Source organism: Cygnus atratus, chromosome 2 (genome assembly GCF_013377495.2).
Source record: "Cygnus atratus isolate AKBS03 ecotype Queensland, Australia chromosome 2, CAtr_DNAZoo_HiC_assembly, whole genome shotgun sequence".
NCBI classification, from domain to species: domain Eukaryota; kingdom Metazoa; phylum Chordata; class Aves; order Anseriformes; family Anatidae; genus Cygnus; species Cygnus atratus.
The window spans coordinates 19,702,129-19,715,682 of record NC_066363.1 but is presented as its reverse complement, the minus strand read 5'-3'; the positions used below and the strand labels follow the sequence as shown (position 1 = coordinate 19,715,682).

Here is a 13,554-nt window from a genome sequence, read left to right as displayed (position 1 = left end):
TGTCTTGAGTCAGCACAGTTAGATACAGGTGGGAATACCCAGCGATTTAAAATAGATGGATTTTGAAGCAGATTCAGAAGTAAAGCATAAAAAATGGTTTCTGCCTGGCAGCTGTCTCCTAGGCTAAGTTTAAGAAAGTCATGAGTTTGTGCGTGCAGGGTCTGTTTTCACTAAAAACGCGAACTAAAACTTGCGTCAAAAGCAAATGGACTTAAAGTCAGCTGAGTAATGATTAACAGGAGCGGCAGAATAAAATGGTTTGTATGTCAAGTTTTAACTCCTGTCAAGGAAAGGATTGATGTGATTAAACGCAAGGTTTCAAGAACTGGGATACCGATTTGGTGTAATGCTATTTAGCAGTGTATTTCATAAGGCATTGTGTTGTAACTTTAAGGGTCATGTGTTGCAGTCTCTTTAAAAGGTTTCCTTTCAGTTAAATCTTGTTTGTCATTGTCAAGCACTGTAAAACAGTAATTCTGTCATCAAAACATCCTTGGGATGAAAACTATCCTAGAAACATAGCTGTCGTGCTGGGTACAGTACAGCTTGGGATGGAAAATAAGCTTGTAAGCAGTCTACACACATGGCTGATGCCTGTTCAAAAACTTGGAATATACGAGTGTCAGGGAAAAACCAATTGCCTAAGAAATGTGTCTGTATTACTATGGGGTGGCTGAATTCTCGTCCCGCTCCCTATGGGTGTTCCTGTTAGGTTCTTTATCTGGTGGAGGTGGTCATATGGCCGTATTGAGAGATGGCTCGGAGAAGTGGTCTGGCTGAAAACTGGGGGGGGGAGAAGGGAGGAGTATTTTATTTTTAGCTTGCCGATCAGGATTTCCATATGGTCAAATGATTGCTCTTCCCAGAGCAAGGGAGGTGGTAGAAAGTACACAGCAGGAGATGGCCAGTGATCTTCTGGCAGCAGTCAGCAATTATGTTAGCTTCCAGTGAGGCTGAATTAAAGTCAGCTGGAACTGCAGCCTCATTTCTCAGCTAGCAGCTAGGAACCGTGGTCTCTTTGAGCTGCTGTAGATGTTTTTGGGTTATTTAGGTTAACAGGTCACATTGAGACACCCTATTTATTGCATCACTGTAACGCAGGGAGTCAGGCCTGCAGGACTTGGCTTGCTTGGACAGTCATTACGCAGGTGAATGGCTCCATTGGCCCAACTCGGATCACAGCTCAGCAAAGAACTTGCATAAGGATTTTTCAGGTTCTGTTTTCTTATAACAAGGTACAGTCTAAAATGGATCTCTCCAAATTACGAAACTTGCTCCAAATTTGGAGAACCCTGAGGGGAGAACAAGGCTGTATTCCTAAGACTCTTCTTGTCTTCCCTCCTGCTTGTATAGTCTTGTTCTTATTTACCTACCCTACCTACTGCATAAGCGTCTCTTTCTCTTCATTTCAACATGAATAATCTCGGCTGTTGGATTAAATCAGTTTCTCTGTCTTTTCTCCTTTTCTAATTGAAAAATCCGTGGAGATAGATTAACCAAAAAGGCTTAATAAGAAAGGCCAATAATCCAGTAATTAGACTTGTGTAATATCTACTGCTGGTTTAGTTAGTTGTTAATCCTGGTTAAAATGAAAAGGTGCATTTATCTAAAACTGGGGAGAAAACTTGGGGCCCTGATGTGGTAGAGCCAAATTGTAATGTATATTATAATTCAGTATAGGAAGATGAGTTTATTTAACTCTTGCTTTGCTTGTCTTATTTTGGTCTTTCAGTCTTTAGTGGATGCCTTCATTCTTTATTCTTTTTATTTTACTGTTTTTTTCTTGATTATTTTTACTTTTTTAATAGAGAAAAAAAAATTTATTCCCCTTCTCCATGGGCCTTCCATGATTTTCAGCACTTTAGGTTTCTGCTGGGTGACTTTTGAGATTGAACCCCACAGGAGTCAGTGGGTTTTTCTTCAGATCCAGACAGTGTCAGTTCATCTGGGTGCTAAGGTTACAGGGCTAGTCTTCCTTCGCTCAGTTAACTTGCTATTTATGTGGTTCTGAAGTGAGATGTGACAGTTGCACTGTCAGACAGTTCCAGGTACAGATCTTGGAGACTGGTTTCACTTTACTCCTCTCCAGGAGACCTCGCAGTCCCAAGCGATTCCTGCTGTGAGTTCACCCGAGTTATGCTTGGACAGAAGCTTTATCCATGAACTTAGTCTGTTCTACCAAAGCCTTGCAAAAATGAGACGTCCACGTTACATTCTGAGAGCCACTATTGGAATTTTTTCCACACTCCTCCCTCAGCTTTAATTCATTTGTCTGTGCCTGCAGCACCACATGTGCTCATCACGTGCTCGTGCCCTTCCACGCTACAGGATCAGTGCCCTTCCACACGGCAAAGGATGTGGTTATTCCCTTGGATCGCAGTCAGCCTTCTTGGTATTTACACGCGCACTGTCTCACCTGATGTTGTTTATCTAAGTAGTTGATAGGAGTTTGCCCTGCTCTTGCTGGACACGAACGTGCCATGTTCATTTTACGTGTCGTGTCGTCCCTCCCTTCCCCCCCCCCCCCCCCCCCCCCCCCCCCAGTTTATTTAGTAGATTCACAGAATGTTTTTGAATGCTTAGACAATAAATCTCCAAATCCTCTGCCATGGCTAAGACTTATGGCCTACAGCTGGAGAAGAGAGCCCAGGCCTTGTCTGCATGTGAATATTACCGATCATCCGACCATCCCTACAGAACCCTTTGTTCAACTGTTGCACAGATAGAAGCTTTGTTCCCCCGTATGAGTTATATGGGGTATGGCATTGAGCAGAGGGGTTCAGCTGTTGTTCACTTAAATGCTAAGGTTTGTCCGTAAATTAACTGGAAGAAGGAGATGCTGCTTGGACGTTCAGATAAGGAATTACAAGTAACTGGACTTGTGGGGTACGTGTATATGGATGCTGCTTTATTTCCTTTCTCCTGCAGAATCTTTTGTAACAACATGCATTTAAGCGTTTTGAAAGTACACGAGTTTTTTGTCACTTTACAAATTTTCAGCTGAAACTAATCACTTTTCTAAAGTGATACATTGTGGTAAGATTTTTAGAGCTAGTAATAAAATGTTAGTTCACATATAATGCAAAAATCATCCGCTACCTTAGTTATTTGCCTCGAATAGGCAGGGATGAAGCACATCACGTCCGCGTGGCAAAACTACTGGCTTTACTGGGTGGTGCCTGTTGAAAACGGGGAGAGCAGAACAGGTAGCAGGAGCTGTGTGTGTGTAGGCGGGGAACGAGTTAGGTGCATAACCCAGAGGGAAAAGGGCCAAGGGTCACTGTGGTACCTTAGACTACTACGACGTTACTCTGCTGCAGGTTGTAGCCAGGACTCACAGCACTTGAGGTGCTGCCTATCTTCAGTTCCAGGTATCTCTGCAGGGGTCCCCAGCTCCATGAGAGCTGAGTGCAGGCGTACAGCTCCGTGCCCGTGAGAAGATGCTCTGCAGAGCTCCCAAAGCTCAAATTTTCTTCTGTTGTCAAAGCTCCCTCCTCCACTGCAGTTTTCTGTCTCATATCTTAAATCTTCTCTGTGCAGCTGGGGCTGTAGAGGAGTAATGAGGGGAGGCCTAATGGACCTGAGCCCTTTTGGGGTAGGAGACAAAAATAAATCAGCTTGAAACTGAGCTCTGAAGAGACTGAATGGAGCAGGCTCAACTCTTGTGCATAAAGGATTGGTTCAGTTCCTTGTCACTCGGTGTCCTGTGATTATTTCTAATGTTTCATTCTGCAGTGAAGTTTGCTCAAGCCGTCTGTTTGTTCCTTACTTATTAATGCTGCAGCTCCCTGCCTTCGGTTTTGCCAGCATAGCTGATTGTTGGGTTGGGCTGTAAATTCCGTCAGAGGTAGGACCTGGATTAAAAGTGTTAAAGAGAAATGGGTTACTTCACTCCATTCCGCTGGTTTAAGTGGCAGCCTTACAGATGGTTGGGTTAGCAGCTGTGGGGGTGGTGGAAGGAGAAATTAACCAGGGAGTGGTGAAGTGAAGGAGAGGAGAACCTCCTAAACTGGTTTTGCCACTAGTGAAAATGAATGACAAACTTCCACAGGCTTGCAGAGGTGGGGCAAGACTGTGTTAACAGTTTCCCTTGTCTCTGTGCTAGATACATCAGCTCAGCTCACAGGTCTTAAGCTGCCAGCTCACGGCTTTGGGGTGGGAACAGGCTACTGCACGGGCACTGTCACTATACGCCAGGCAGAGAATCTGATCCGGTGTATGGGGAATTCATTAAAGTTAACCTGCTGTTACCGAGTGTCTCTCAGCTGCTTGCATTTAGTGTTTGGAGAGCTGAAGATACAGCCCGAGTACTGGATGTGTAAGGTTTTGTTTAAAATGAACTGATAGTTCATTTCAGTTGCAAGAGAGTCCTGACTTGGATAAAAAAAAGCCTTGACTTGAAAAGATAATGGTATAGTGCTCTGAGTCTGCAGGCAGTGAGAAAATGGTTCAGAAGTTTTCAAACACTTTGACCTCTAAATTTCACTGTAGGCTTAATTCTGCCTTGTAATGTTGTTGTAATGTTGCTTATCACTTTATTGGGTCAATGTGAGGGAGGGATAAGCGAAGCAAGAGACAAAAAGCAGGAATCCTGCAGATTCTCTTTTTCTTCTGTGCATATGTCTATACCAATGTATTCAGCAAAAATAATTCACAAACCTTTCTATTCTACCCTTCATGAAAGCCTCTTTGCTGCTAATAACAGTTTTGTTATAGGTTAGGAGGAATAGGTAGTCCTGAAGGTACTCTTCATGCGTATGAGTTTCAGGAATGGAATTTCTCATTCCTCCAGTAAGTTGGGGCAGTCTGTTTCGGAGGCACTTGGAGCATCGTAGGCTCCCTTATCTGTTGACTTGCCAGTTGGCTGATAATGGAGAATTGTGCTGCTCAGGGAGCACAGGGATCTGTACCGATGCCCGATGTCCCTCTCCGTTTGAAGGATGCAGTATTAAGTTTGCATCTGAAGAGCTGACTCTTCCTCAGTTTCTTAAAAAAATTTGTTAGATTGGCGTGCTTGGAGTTGTCTCTCATTTGGGAATACGTAAAGGCTGTAATGATGTCTGGGTGTAGGTTCTTGTAGCGGTGTTCCTTTGCCCATCGTTTGGACCAGTTGAATGTGTATCAAACCTGTTCCATTTCTGTCATCTCTGAACTGATTTGGAATTGATTCCTGCTTCTCTGGGACACTTAGAGATAAGCTTGGTATTAGGAAGTTGATAGAAGCAGCTGTAGCAGAAAGATTGTGCTGTTGTTATCCTGGTGTGTGTCAGAAGAATAGGATGTCAAACTGCATGTTTCAAGACGTGCAGTCTTTGGGAGTTTCAGGGATGAGTCAACTTTTGACCTCCTTTTCATGAACTGGAAAACAAAATTGTTTTTGTTTTGCCAGAATAAGTGAGAGTCATCGGGGACTGTGAAGCCAGCTGTAGTATGTGCACTTGTACTAATTATATCCATGGCACAGCTTTGTGATTGACCATCCTGGTGAGTAGAGAGATCCCAGGAGAGAGCAGTACAGTAGGGAGTCTTTGGACTGGGCCCAAGTTCTTATCGAGGGAGTCTACCCCATGCTGGTGTTCTTGGAGACTTGTCTCCAGAATGCCAGGGTGTGGAATCCAGGAATTAAAACTTGGAGGTAGAACCGTGAATAGCTTAAACGCATCGGGGTTTTAAGATCTGAAGGAGAAGGCTTCGTGACAGACTAATATTAATACTCGAGTAAGGGTTAAGGGAAAATTACCCATTCGCTTTTAAAGAATGGTTACTTTTTTAATGACACCTAACGGATTTGATTTGTGTGGTTTCTTTTGTAATGCTTCTATGATCATTCCATTTTTTTATTTTATTTTTGCTTTTTTTCCTAGAGATGTGAATTATGCCCTCATAAGGATGGTGCTTTAAAGAGAACAGATAATGGGGGTAAGTTTTATTCTTATTTTTTTTGTGAAGTCTCTTATTTTATGTGAGGGAAATAAGACTGTGCAAAGAATATGCAGGGATTCTAAAAACAAATGAAAACGAGCAATTGGTTTATCACACTGGCTGGTTTGGAAAGAGAACTATTTTACAGTAACCTTTAGTTGTCCAGCTTAGGATGAATTTCTTTGAGAACATAGATCATTATTCTTAATTTTACTTTTACATAAAAGTTACACAAAAGAGAAACTGCATTTTAACACAAGATTTTATGGGGGAAATGGATACATTTTGTGGATTTAGTTGGAGTTTCAACACTTACAGAAGCTGTTCGTGGGGGAAAGTGGATTTTTGTCTAGCCCTGACTGAATGCACCGGTGCATTTTCAAAGGATAGCTCTTTCATGCTTGGTTTACCGATAGGTTGTGTAACAAAGAAGTTAGAGCTGAAAAGTAGTGATTACCTGTCCCTTGCATCTTTCTAATTGTGTCATTCAGGGTATCATCAATTCTGCATCTGCTGAGTAGAACTGCTAAAAGAAGTCTCCGCTGAATATTCTGGCTTGGTTAGATTTTTGCTAATAGCCGGGTGGTGTAAATGAAATCTTTCAGTTAACTTACCAGTCACTTCTGGAATGCCTTTCTCTGTCTTCACGAGATGCTTCTAAATTGTTGTGCATCCCCTATTTATAAATAATCTAGTCATTTTGTTACTGAGGTCTTTCTCATGTGAGAGGAGAGAGGATGATCAGGATTCTGGATTTCATTTGGACAGGCTGTGTTAATTGTGTTCTGGAGATTTTATGCTGCAGACATAGTATTCTACCTAATTTTTTTAACCTTCAGCTTAGTTGCAGTTGAGTTGCATGAGCACAGAGCCCGCTTGCATTCAGGCTGGTCTACCCTTTCCCTTTTGTGTGCTTTGACTGTAATGTGCAGTATGTGTTCTAGTATTCAGCCTTCTAGTGTCTGCTCATCTAGAACATATTAGTGAACGTAGCGTCATTTGTGAGTGTTGGGAGATTGTATGAAGTCTGGGTGTCAGTGAAAGTTAAAAACTACCATCGGAAGTGCCAGTCCATACTTTAGCCTCAGAACTGTTCTTCCTCTCTCAGACAAGTTGATACCTGGCAGTGTGGAATTAATTTCTTCAGAAATGGCAACCGAAGTGTTTTCTGGCTTTATACTTAAAGTAGTGTTTGGGAATGTCTTGCTCTTCTGTATGGTAATTTTATTTTTTCTTTTTAGAAAAGTCTTGAGAGCATATTTTGACAGTGTACATCAAATATCCGAGCATCCTATTGATTCTCTCTTGCAGCTGTGTTCCTTGTAATGATGAATTTGTCTGAAAGTGAATGACTACATATGGTTGAAATTATTTAAATAGCAAAGATGTTACATTGTGCAAACAGTGTTGTCCCTACGCTAATTTTCATGGCCAGCTATTTTCATCAGTGCGAAGTTCATAGCAGAGAAATCTTGAGAATTTATGTTTTACTTTTTGGAAACAACTCTTCCTTAGTAATAGATGGTGTTGAATGCAGCAAATCCTACTTTATGGACCAAGTGGCCTTTAAGTAACAGCTTTACAGAAGGATGTGAACCTTGGAAAAAATGAACTCCGAGCAGTGTTGTATTTCAGAAACCTACACTGTTAATCTGAAGCTTTCCCTTGGAAGTGTTGCCTCATAAAAGATTGTGCCAAAACAGTTTAAGACTTAAGGTAATACTGTAGAAGGTCATATCATGGGCTTGTCAGGTTAAAATTATTTTTACAGTAGGTTAATAGTTGATATTTTTATGCTGTTGGCCAGCATTGGCCAGAAAACCAATGCAGTTTTTGATTTGAATATTCAGGTAACTCATACATGGTCTGCTGCTCATGCGTGTGTGTATATATATGTGTGTGTGTATATATATATATATGTGTGTGTGTGTGTGTGTTTTGAAGCAGTCTTCTGGATATGTGCTTCTTACTAATAGGAAGAAATGCTTTGTTTAGCTGTTCAAGATACTGCATTTTCTTTTATGTTAAGAATCTTAACGTTTTTTGTCTAATGAGCTTTTACTGTAGAGTGTCATGACTTTCTTAACCTGCGGTAAGACACTGTTGTTGCAGGTAGGGTCCTTGCTATGCATTGCTCCCTCATCCTTTGATTGCATCAGTATTTAAAACTCACTTTATTTTCCCCCTGGGTTCGTTTTGGGCCTTTCCTGATCCGGCTGACCACGCTTAATGCTGATATCAGGGAACGGCCAGGACTGTTCTTTTAGCAGCAGCCTAAAGCTGTCTGAAGTCAGCTGTATCTGGAAGCAGCCTAACCTGCAGCTAACCAGGACTGCTTGTGTGCAGTGGTGTTACCTTGCCTTTCAGAGCTCCGGGGCACTATAACATGCATATGGCAAAGACGGCAAAGTAGTCTAGGAATCAAACTTCTATTGTTTTCAGGTATTACCGACTAGGAAACAGTGACAGTGTTTGGCTTTTTATTTTTTCCTTCTTCTCCCCTTTCCTTCCCTATGTCATGTGAGGTTCTTTTGTGCATGTTCTTTCTCCCTCTCCCCCTCCTTTTACTCTTCTGTTACGGCTTATTTGACTTTTTGGAGATAAGTTGTCCTTTAAATTTGCTTTTTAGGTTTGATATTTTCGTTCAGAGACATCTCCTATTCCTTAGTTATGCTTATTGGTACAGTTGCCAAGGGGGTAATGTTGGGTTTTCCAGTGTCACTTACGGTAATTAAGGAATTAGAGTTTTCAGTGATAGGATAAATACAGCATTCTTGGAGCAGCTCTGTCACACATCTCCTACAGAACTTGAAAGTGTCAGTATGGGGTATAAAAAGAAGGGGATCTCGTTATGGAGGCCAAACATTGGCCTGCTCTTTTTATCAGTATGAACCAGATTCTTGGGCAAGTTCTTGTATGCTTTCTCAGGATAAATTACCAGCCTACAGGTACGTATGGTTTGGTACTTTTGGACTCAGTGATGGTGGTTTTGTGTTTTAATAGAACAAAAGCCCATCACACAGTTAATTTGTACGCTTCTGTACAAAGTTTTAGTGTCTGTAAGGCTGGTTGCGTGGCAAGGCATTTCACAGCTGATCTGTACAATTTGTAAACGTTTTATATCAGTTTGTTTTGAATCCACTAAATCACACTTTCATTTGATGCCACTTGGCAGTTGCTAAGTCAAAGGAAATGCCAAAGACTAGTTATTTTATGTTCACCTTTTCAGTACGGCTTGTGGTTTTACAGAGCTTTGTCATGTTCTACTTCGGTCTCCTTTTTAAGATGGAGGGCCCCAGACTGATGGGGCATTCCTTGTATGAAGCATGTTTGTCCTCATTCTGCTTCTCAGTATCTCTTCCAAATGATACATAATCTTTACCAGAGCTGAATATGAAATTTTAGAGAAGCAAATCTGTATCTCTCTAGGCTGCAAAATGATTACAGTATGATTTACTGTTCCCTAACATAGTGCTGATGTCAACATTTCAACAGGTCAACATTTTTTGGTAGATTTTTTTTTAATTAAGTAATAACATTCATTATATTATATAATATGTACACAATATAATATGATATATAATACAATATTTATACAATAAATCTATATAATCTATATAAAATAAAATATATATAATAAATAATATTTTCACTGGCCTAAAGATTCACACTACCTCGAAACTGGGACAGATCCTGAAATTGGAACAAAAATATTAATTTCAACAAGGCTTTTTCCTGAAGACTGTTCTTAAAATTGAGTACTCTTTCTTGCATCCCCTCTGAAAACAAATCACACAAGCGATTTATATTTTTGAGGTAATAACTGTTTTTACAGCCATTGCGAACTCTTGACTATTTGGGTCACCGGAGGTGGAGTGGGATAGGGGAATTTCAGTTATCCTAGGTAATTGTAACTGTATTAGCTAAGTGGTTTCTCAACAGTGTTGTGGAAGTGTTCATTTAGTCAGTGTTGCAGGTTCATCCAGATGGTTCTGCACCAAGGTGCTGGTGTGCCTGGTTCTGGAAGGACAAAAGAGTTGATCTGAAATGGTAGCACCAAGTGGATCTAGCATTTGATAAGCTTTTTTGGTACACTGAGGAGTGCACAGATGCCTGCCTGTTCTTGGCTTCATGATGGTGGCTGGGCATGCTTGTAGTGAGCCCAAAGAAAGAATTCAGTTTGGATTTGAGCTGCTTCCTTGTCCCTCCAGGGCTTTCCATTGTCAGAGACCTCTACTATCCCAGAACAGAAGCAGCTAAGATCTGGTTGCCCGTTTTTGTTCAGTCTCTGCACACCTTGTGAAGTGGTCATTGTGCTTTGGCACTTGCACGGCTCTTGGAAACAATACAACTGCATTTAGCAGAGTGCAGCCTGCACTAATATCCATGATGTGTTTTATTTGCCAACAGATTATCTATGTTGAAGATTAAGAGTTGACTGTACTTAGTTGCAAATTTGATTTAATTCATTTGTTAATAGTGCTGAGACACTGCATGATTATGATCAGGGTGATTGTCAGAAACTTTAGAAATCTGCATAAATAATACATTTTAATGTTTTGGCTGCTTATTGTCTGCAGTCTTCTATGGGGAAAAAAACCTCTGTGGACCTTGTGGAACTAGGTTTTACATAACATTTTAGAGATCTTTCAGTGTTCATCGACTGCAGTTCTAGAAATTCTACATTTTATTCTATTATTTCTACTGAAAATAAAAAAAAAAGTAGGATTGAGATGAAAAAAGAGCTTTGGGCTTTGAAGATACTTATTAACAATTGCTTGCTAAATTGGGTATTCATGTCCATTTAGGGGCGTCACCATGGTTAAGATACATGACTGAATATAAAAGGTTTTGGAAACAAGGAAAAACAGCAATGTATTTCTGAGTTGCGTATTGATTGCTGTCTTATGTTTAAGAAAGCTATCTGAAAGAGCAATTAAAATATTTTTAGCAGTATCTGTACTTCATATGTGGATTAGTAGTTCAACACATTTTTTAGAAAAACAGAAAAGCAACAAGTGAGAGGTTTTTTTTTTTTTGAAGATGTGAGAACTGGCTCTTTGCCAGTCTTGGTTGTTTTTGATACAGTGATGTTTTCTTAACTGTTGCAGTAATTTCTTTTGGGTTTTTGACACTCAGGAGGAAATAAAATCATGATCAGCTAAACTGATTATAGTTTTTTTGAATCCTAATTCTTTCATCCTTTGAAAATATTGTGTGCAGTCTGATTTTTATTTTTTTTTTAAGCAAATTGTTCATTTGGATACGTTGTTGGACCTCCCATTTAAATAGTTTTCTTACAGTAATCTTTATCCACATTTTTCTTTAGGCCTAAAAGGCTTCATTTTGGTGTACAAGTTGTTACTTTGAAATCTGATGCCGCTGGATGGTGATCAGGAATGCTGTGTAACAGCATTCTTTGTGTCGACTTTTCACCAAGACTTCTTTCATGCAGCTGCTTGGGAAAAGGCCAGCTAACAATGCCGTGGTTTTATGTCATCCTTCGGGCCCTCTTCCCATCCTCTGGGTCAGCGAAGGGATCTCCTAAGTCTATAAAAACATCACATGCTAGCTTTTCTTACTCTTATTATTGGTGTCAGCAGCTCTCACTGTCAGGTTTTATGGTCTGATGTTTTCCTGGTATTAATGTCTAAGAACATGGATGGTATAATGGTATATGTGCATATTTAGGCTTTTTAAAGAAGTGCTTATGTAAAAAAAAAAAGTCCAGGCCTTTTGTACAGATTCACAGGACTTTGAGTATGTATTTTTTACTAAGAAAGGCAGGGAAAGCAGATAAACAATTTAAAAATATTTTACCAACCTAAACATACATCTCACCGTATCATCTGTATTATATATTTACTATTTATTTTACTAGTAAATATAACGTAGGAAACTACCTTAGGAATTAGGAAAAGTGTTTAGAGCCAGCTTTAGATAAATGTTTATGACATTTCTTCGTTTTATTGTATAAAATGACTCCTTCAGGGAGTGGGAGGAGACTCACTAATGCCATAGCATACAGGATAAAATTATTAAAGGTATCAGCTTACTTAGAAGATGGAATGTAAGCTGTAGCTGTTTCAAAACTAAACTATTGTGCTTCCAAATGAAGATCCAAAGAGAATTTTTCATACTTACTAGTTCTTCTGTTGGGGAGAAAGTATTGATTAATGCAGATTTGGGTGTATTTCTGTAGAGGAGCCTTTTCTTTGCAGATGAGCTTTGTTTTAACAGCAGTTGTCCCTTCATTCTGTGTACCAATGACTGTCAGCCCCGGTGGTGAGATGCCTAGCAGTTGGTGTGAGCACCCTCTTTTCATCCATCTTTGAAAAGGGTAGATCATATAATATAGTGAATAATACTGTGTTATCTGTAACAATCTCTAAAACTGTTTGCTAGGTTAACGAAACTGCAGTATCTCAAGCAGTTGAGTCTTTTCTGCAAGTTTTATCATCTTGACAGGAAAAGGAAGACCAGGGTCAAACCCGAAGCGTATGGAATGCCTTATTGAGGAGACACGTAATAAAAGGTCTAAAATAGTCTAACCCTCTGACAAATAGGGACAATATTGGTCTTAAGTACATCTCTGCTGGCTTCAACTTTCAGAACGGGACACAGCTGAGTCTTGGGGTCAGACAGCAGATCTGCCGGTGGTGGAGACTGTGGGTGCAGTTTCCTGTAATCTAGGCCAGCCATCAGCCTCTGCTGTGCTTTTCCCATGACTGCCTGTTTTTTCACCTGTGGTTTTGCTTATGGTAATCAACCTCAGCATCTGTTGCATCAACTTGCTGATCTGACTGGAAGGTAAACTTCAGTTTTCCCCCAGGTTTAGTAACGAGATGAATACAATTTTATCTGCCCTGGTATATGGCAGTTGTCAACTTCAGGGAGAGTGAAGGGTAAGGTGGGACCTTGCCTTTTGGTGGCAGCTCACAATTGAGACTGTTTGAGGTGTAGCCTTAAAATACCTCCTGGAGTGACTCTAATAAGAAACTAATGTTTCGACAAAGGAAGGTTCTCCCTTGTGAGAAAAATATGCTGTCTTGGTTTAGGCGTGAGCTATAGTTACAAACAAAATAAAATTTCCTCAGTGAGATATGCTGGACTCTTCAGTAACTTGCACATACGCATAAACAAATCTTACTTTGGAAATGGTGCATGCTTAGGAAATGGCGATAACATCCCAGAGCTCGGTTTTGGGGCCAGACTGGCACTGCAGCTGGACCTGCGTGTGATTTAGAGGTTCCGGCCTCCAGTCTGCTACTGCTTTCCTGTGCAGCTTCAACATGGATTGGGGGATGTGGTCCTAGTATAGTGCCTACTCTGTGTTGGTTCACCACCTTCTTCGTACTTGGATGGTGGGATGGATTATTACTGTAAAAGTCTGTTGCTGCTACTTTATTGTAATGTAAAGATCATGAATGCAAGGCTTCAAAATTTGCAGTGGATGGTGATTGAATTTCTTTGCAGTGAAAGTGCTTGTGAATCAAGTTTTGAACAGTTAAATAGTAATTGTAAAGGCAAAAATTTAGGTGGATAATGTACTGTATGCCGTTTATCTTCTTGGGTTTTCTTTGTTAATTTTAGATTACTTCGTGAAAGTTTGCTTCTAGTTAGAGAGTTCTC

General features: G+C 40.3%; 1 protein-coding gene across 5 annotated transcripts in view; it reads left to right on the top strand.

Moving 5' to 3' along the window:
* The window catches only part of MLLT10 (MLLT10 histone lysine methyltransferase DOT1L cofactor), a 129,681-nt gene that overhangs the window by 22,411 nt on the left and 93,716 nt on the right, over positions 1-13,554 (top strand). For 4 of the 5 annotated variants that reach the window (XM_035545225.2, XM_050708653.1, XM_035545227.2 and 1 more), the window contains one exon: positions 5,865-5,919. The exons of the other annotated variant lie outside the window; for it this stretch is intronic. In XM_035545225.2, coding sequence (XP_035401118.1) covers positions 5,865-5,919 — 55 coding nt within the window. The remainder of the gene's footprint in view (positions 1-5,864; positions 5,920-13,554) is intronic. 5 annotated transcript variants of the gene reach the window in all.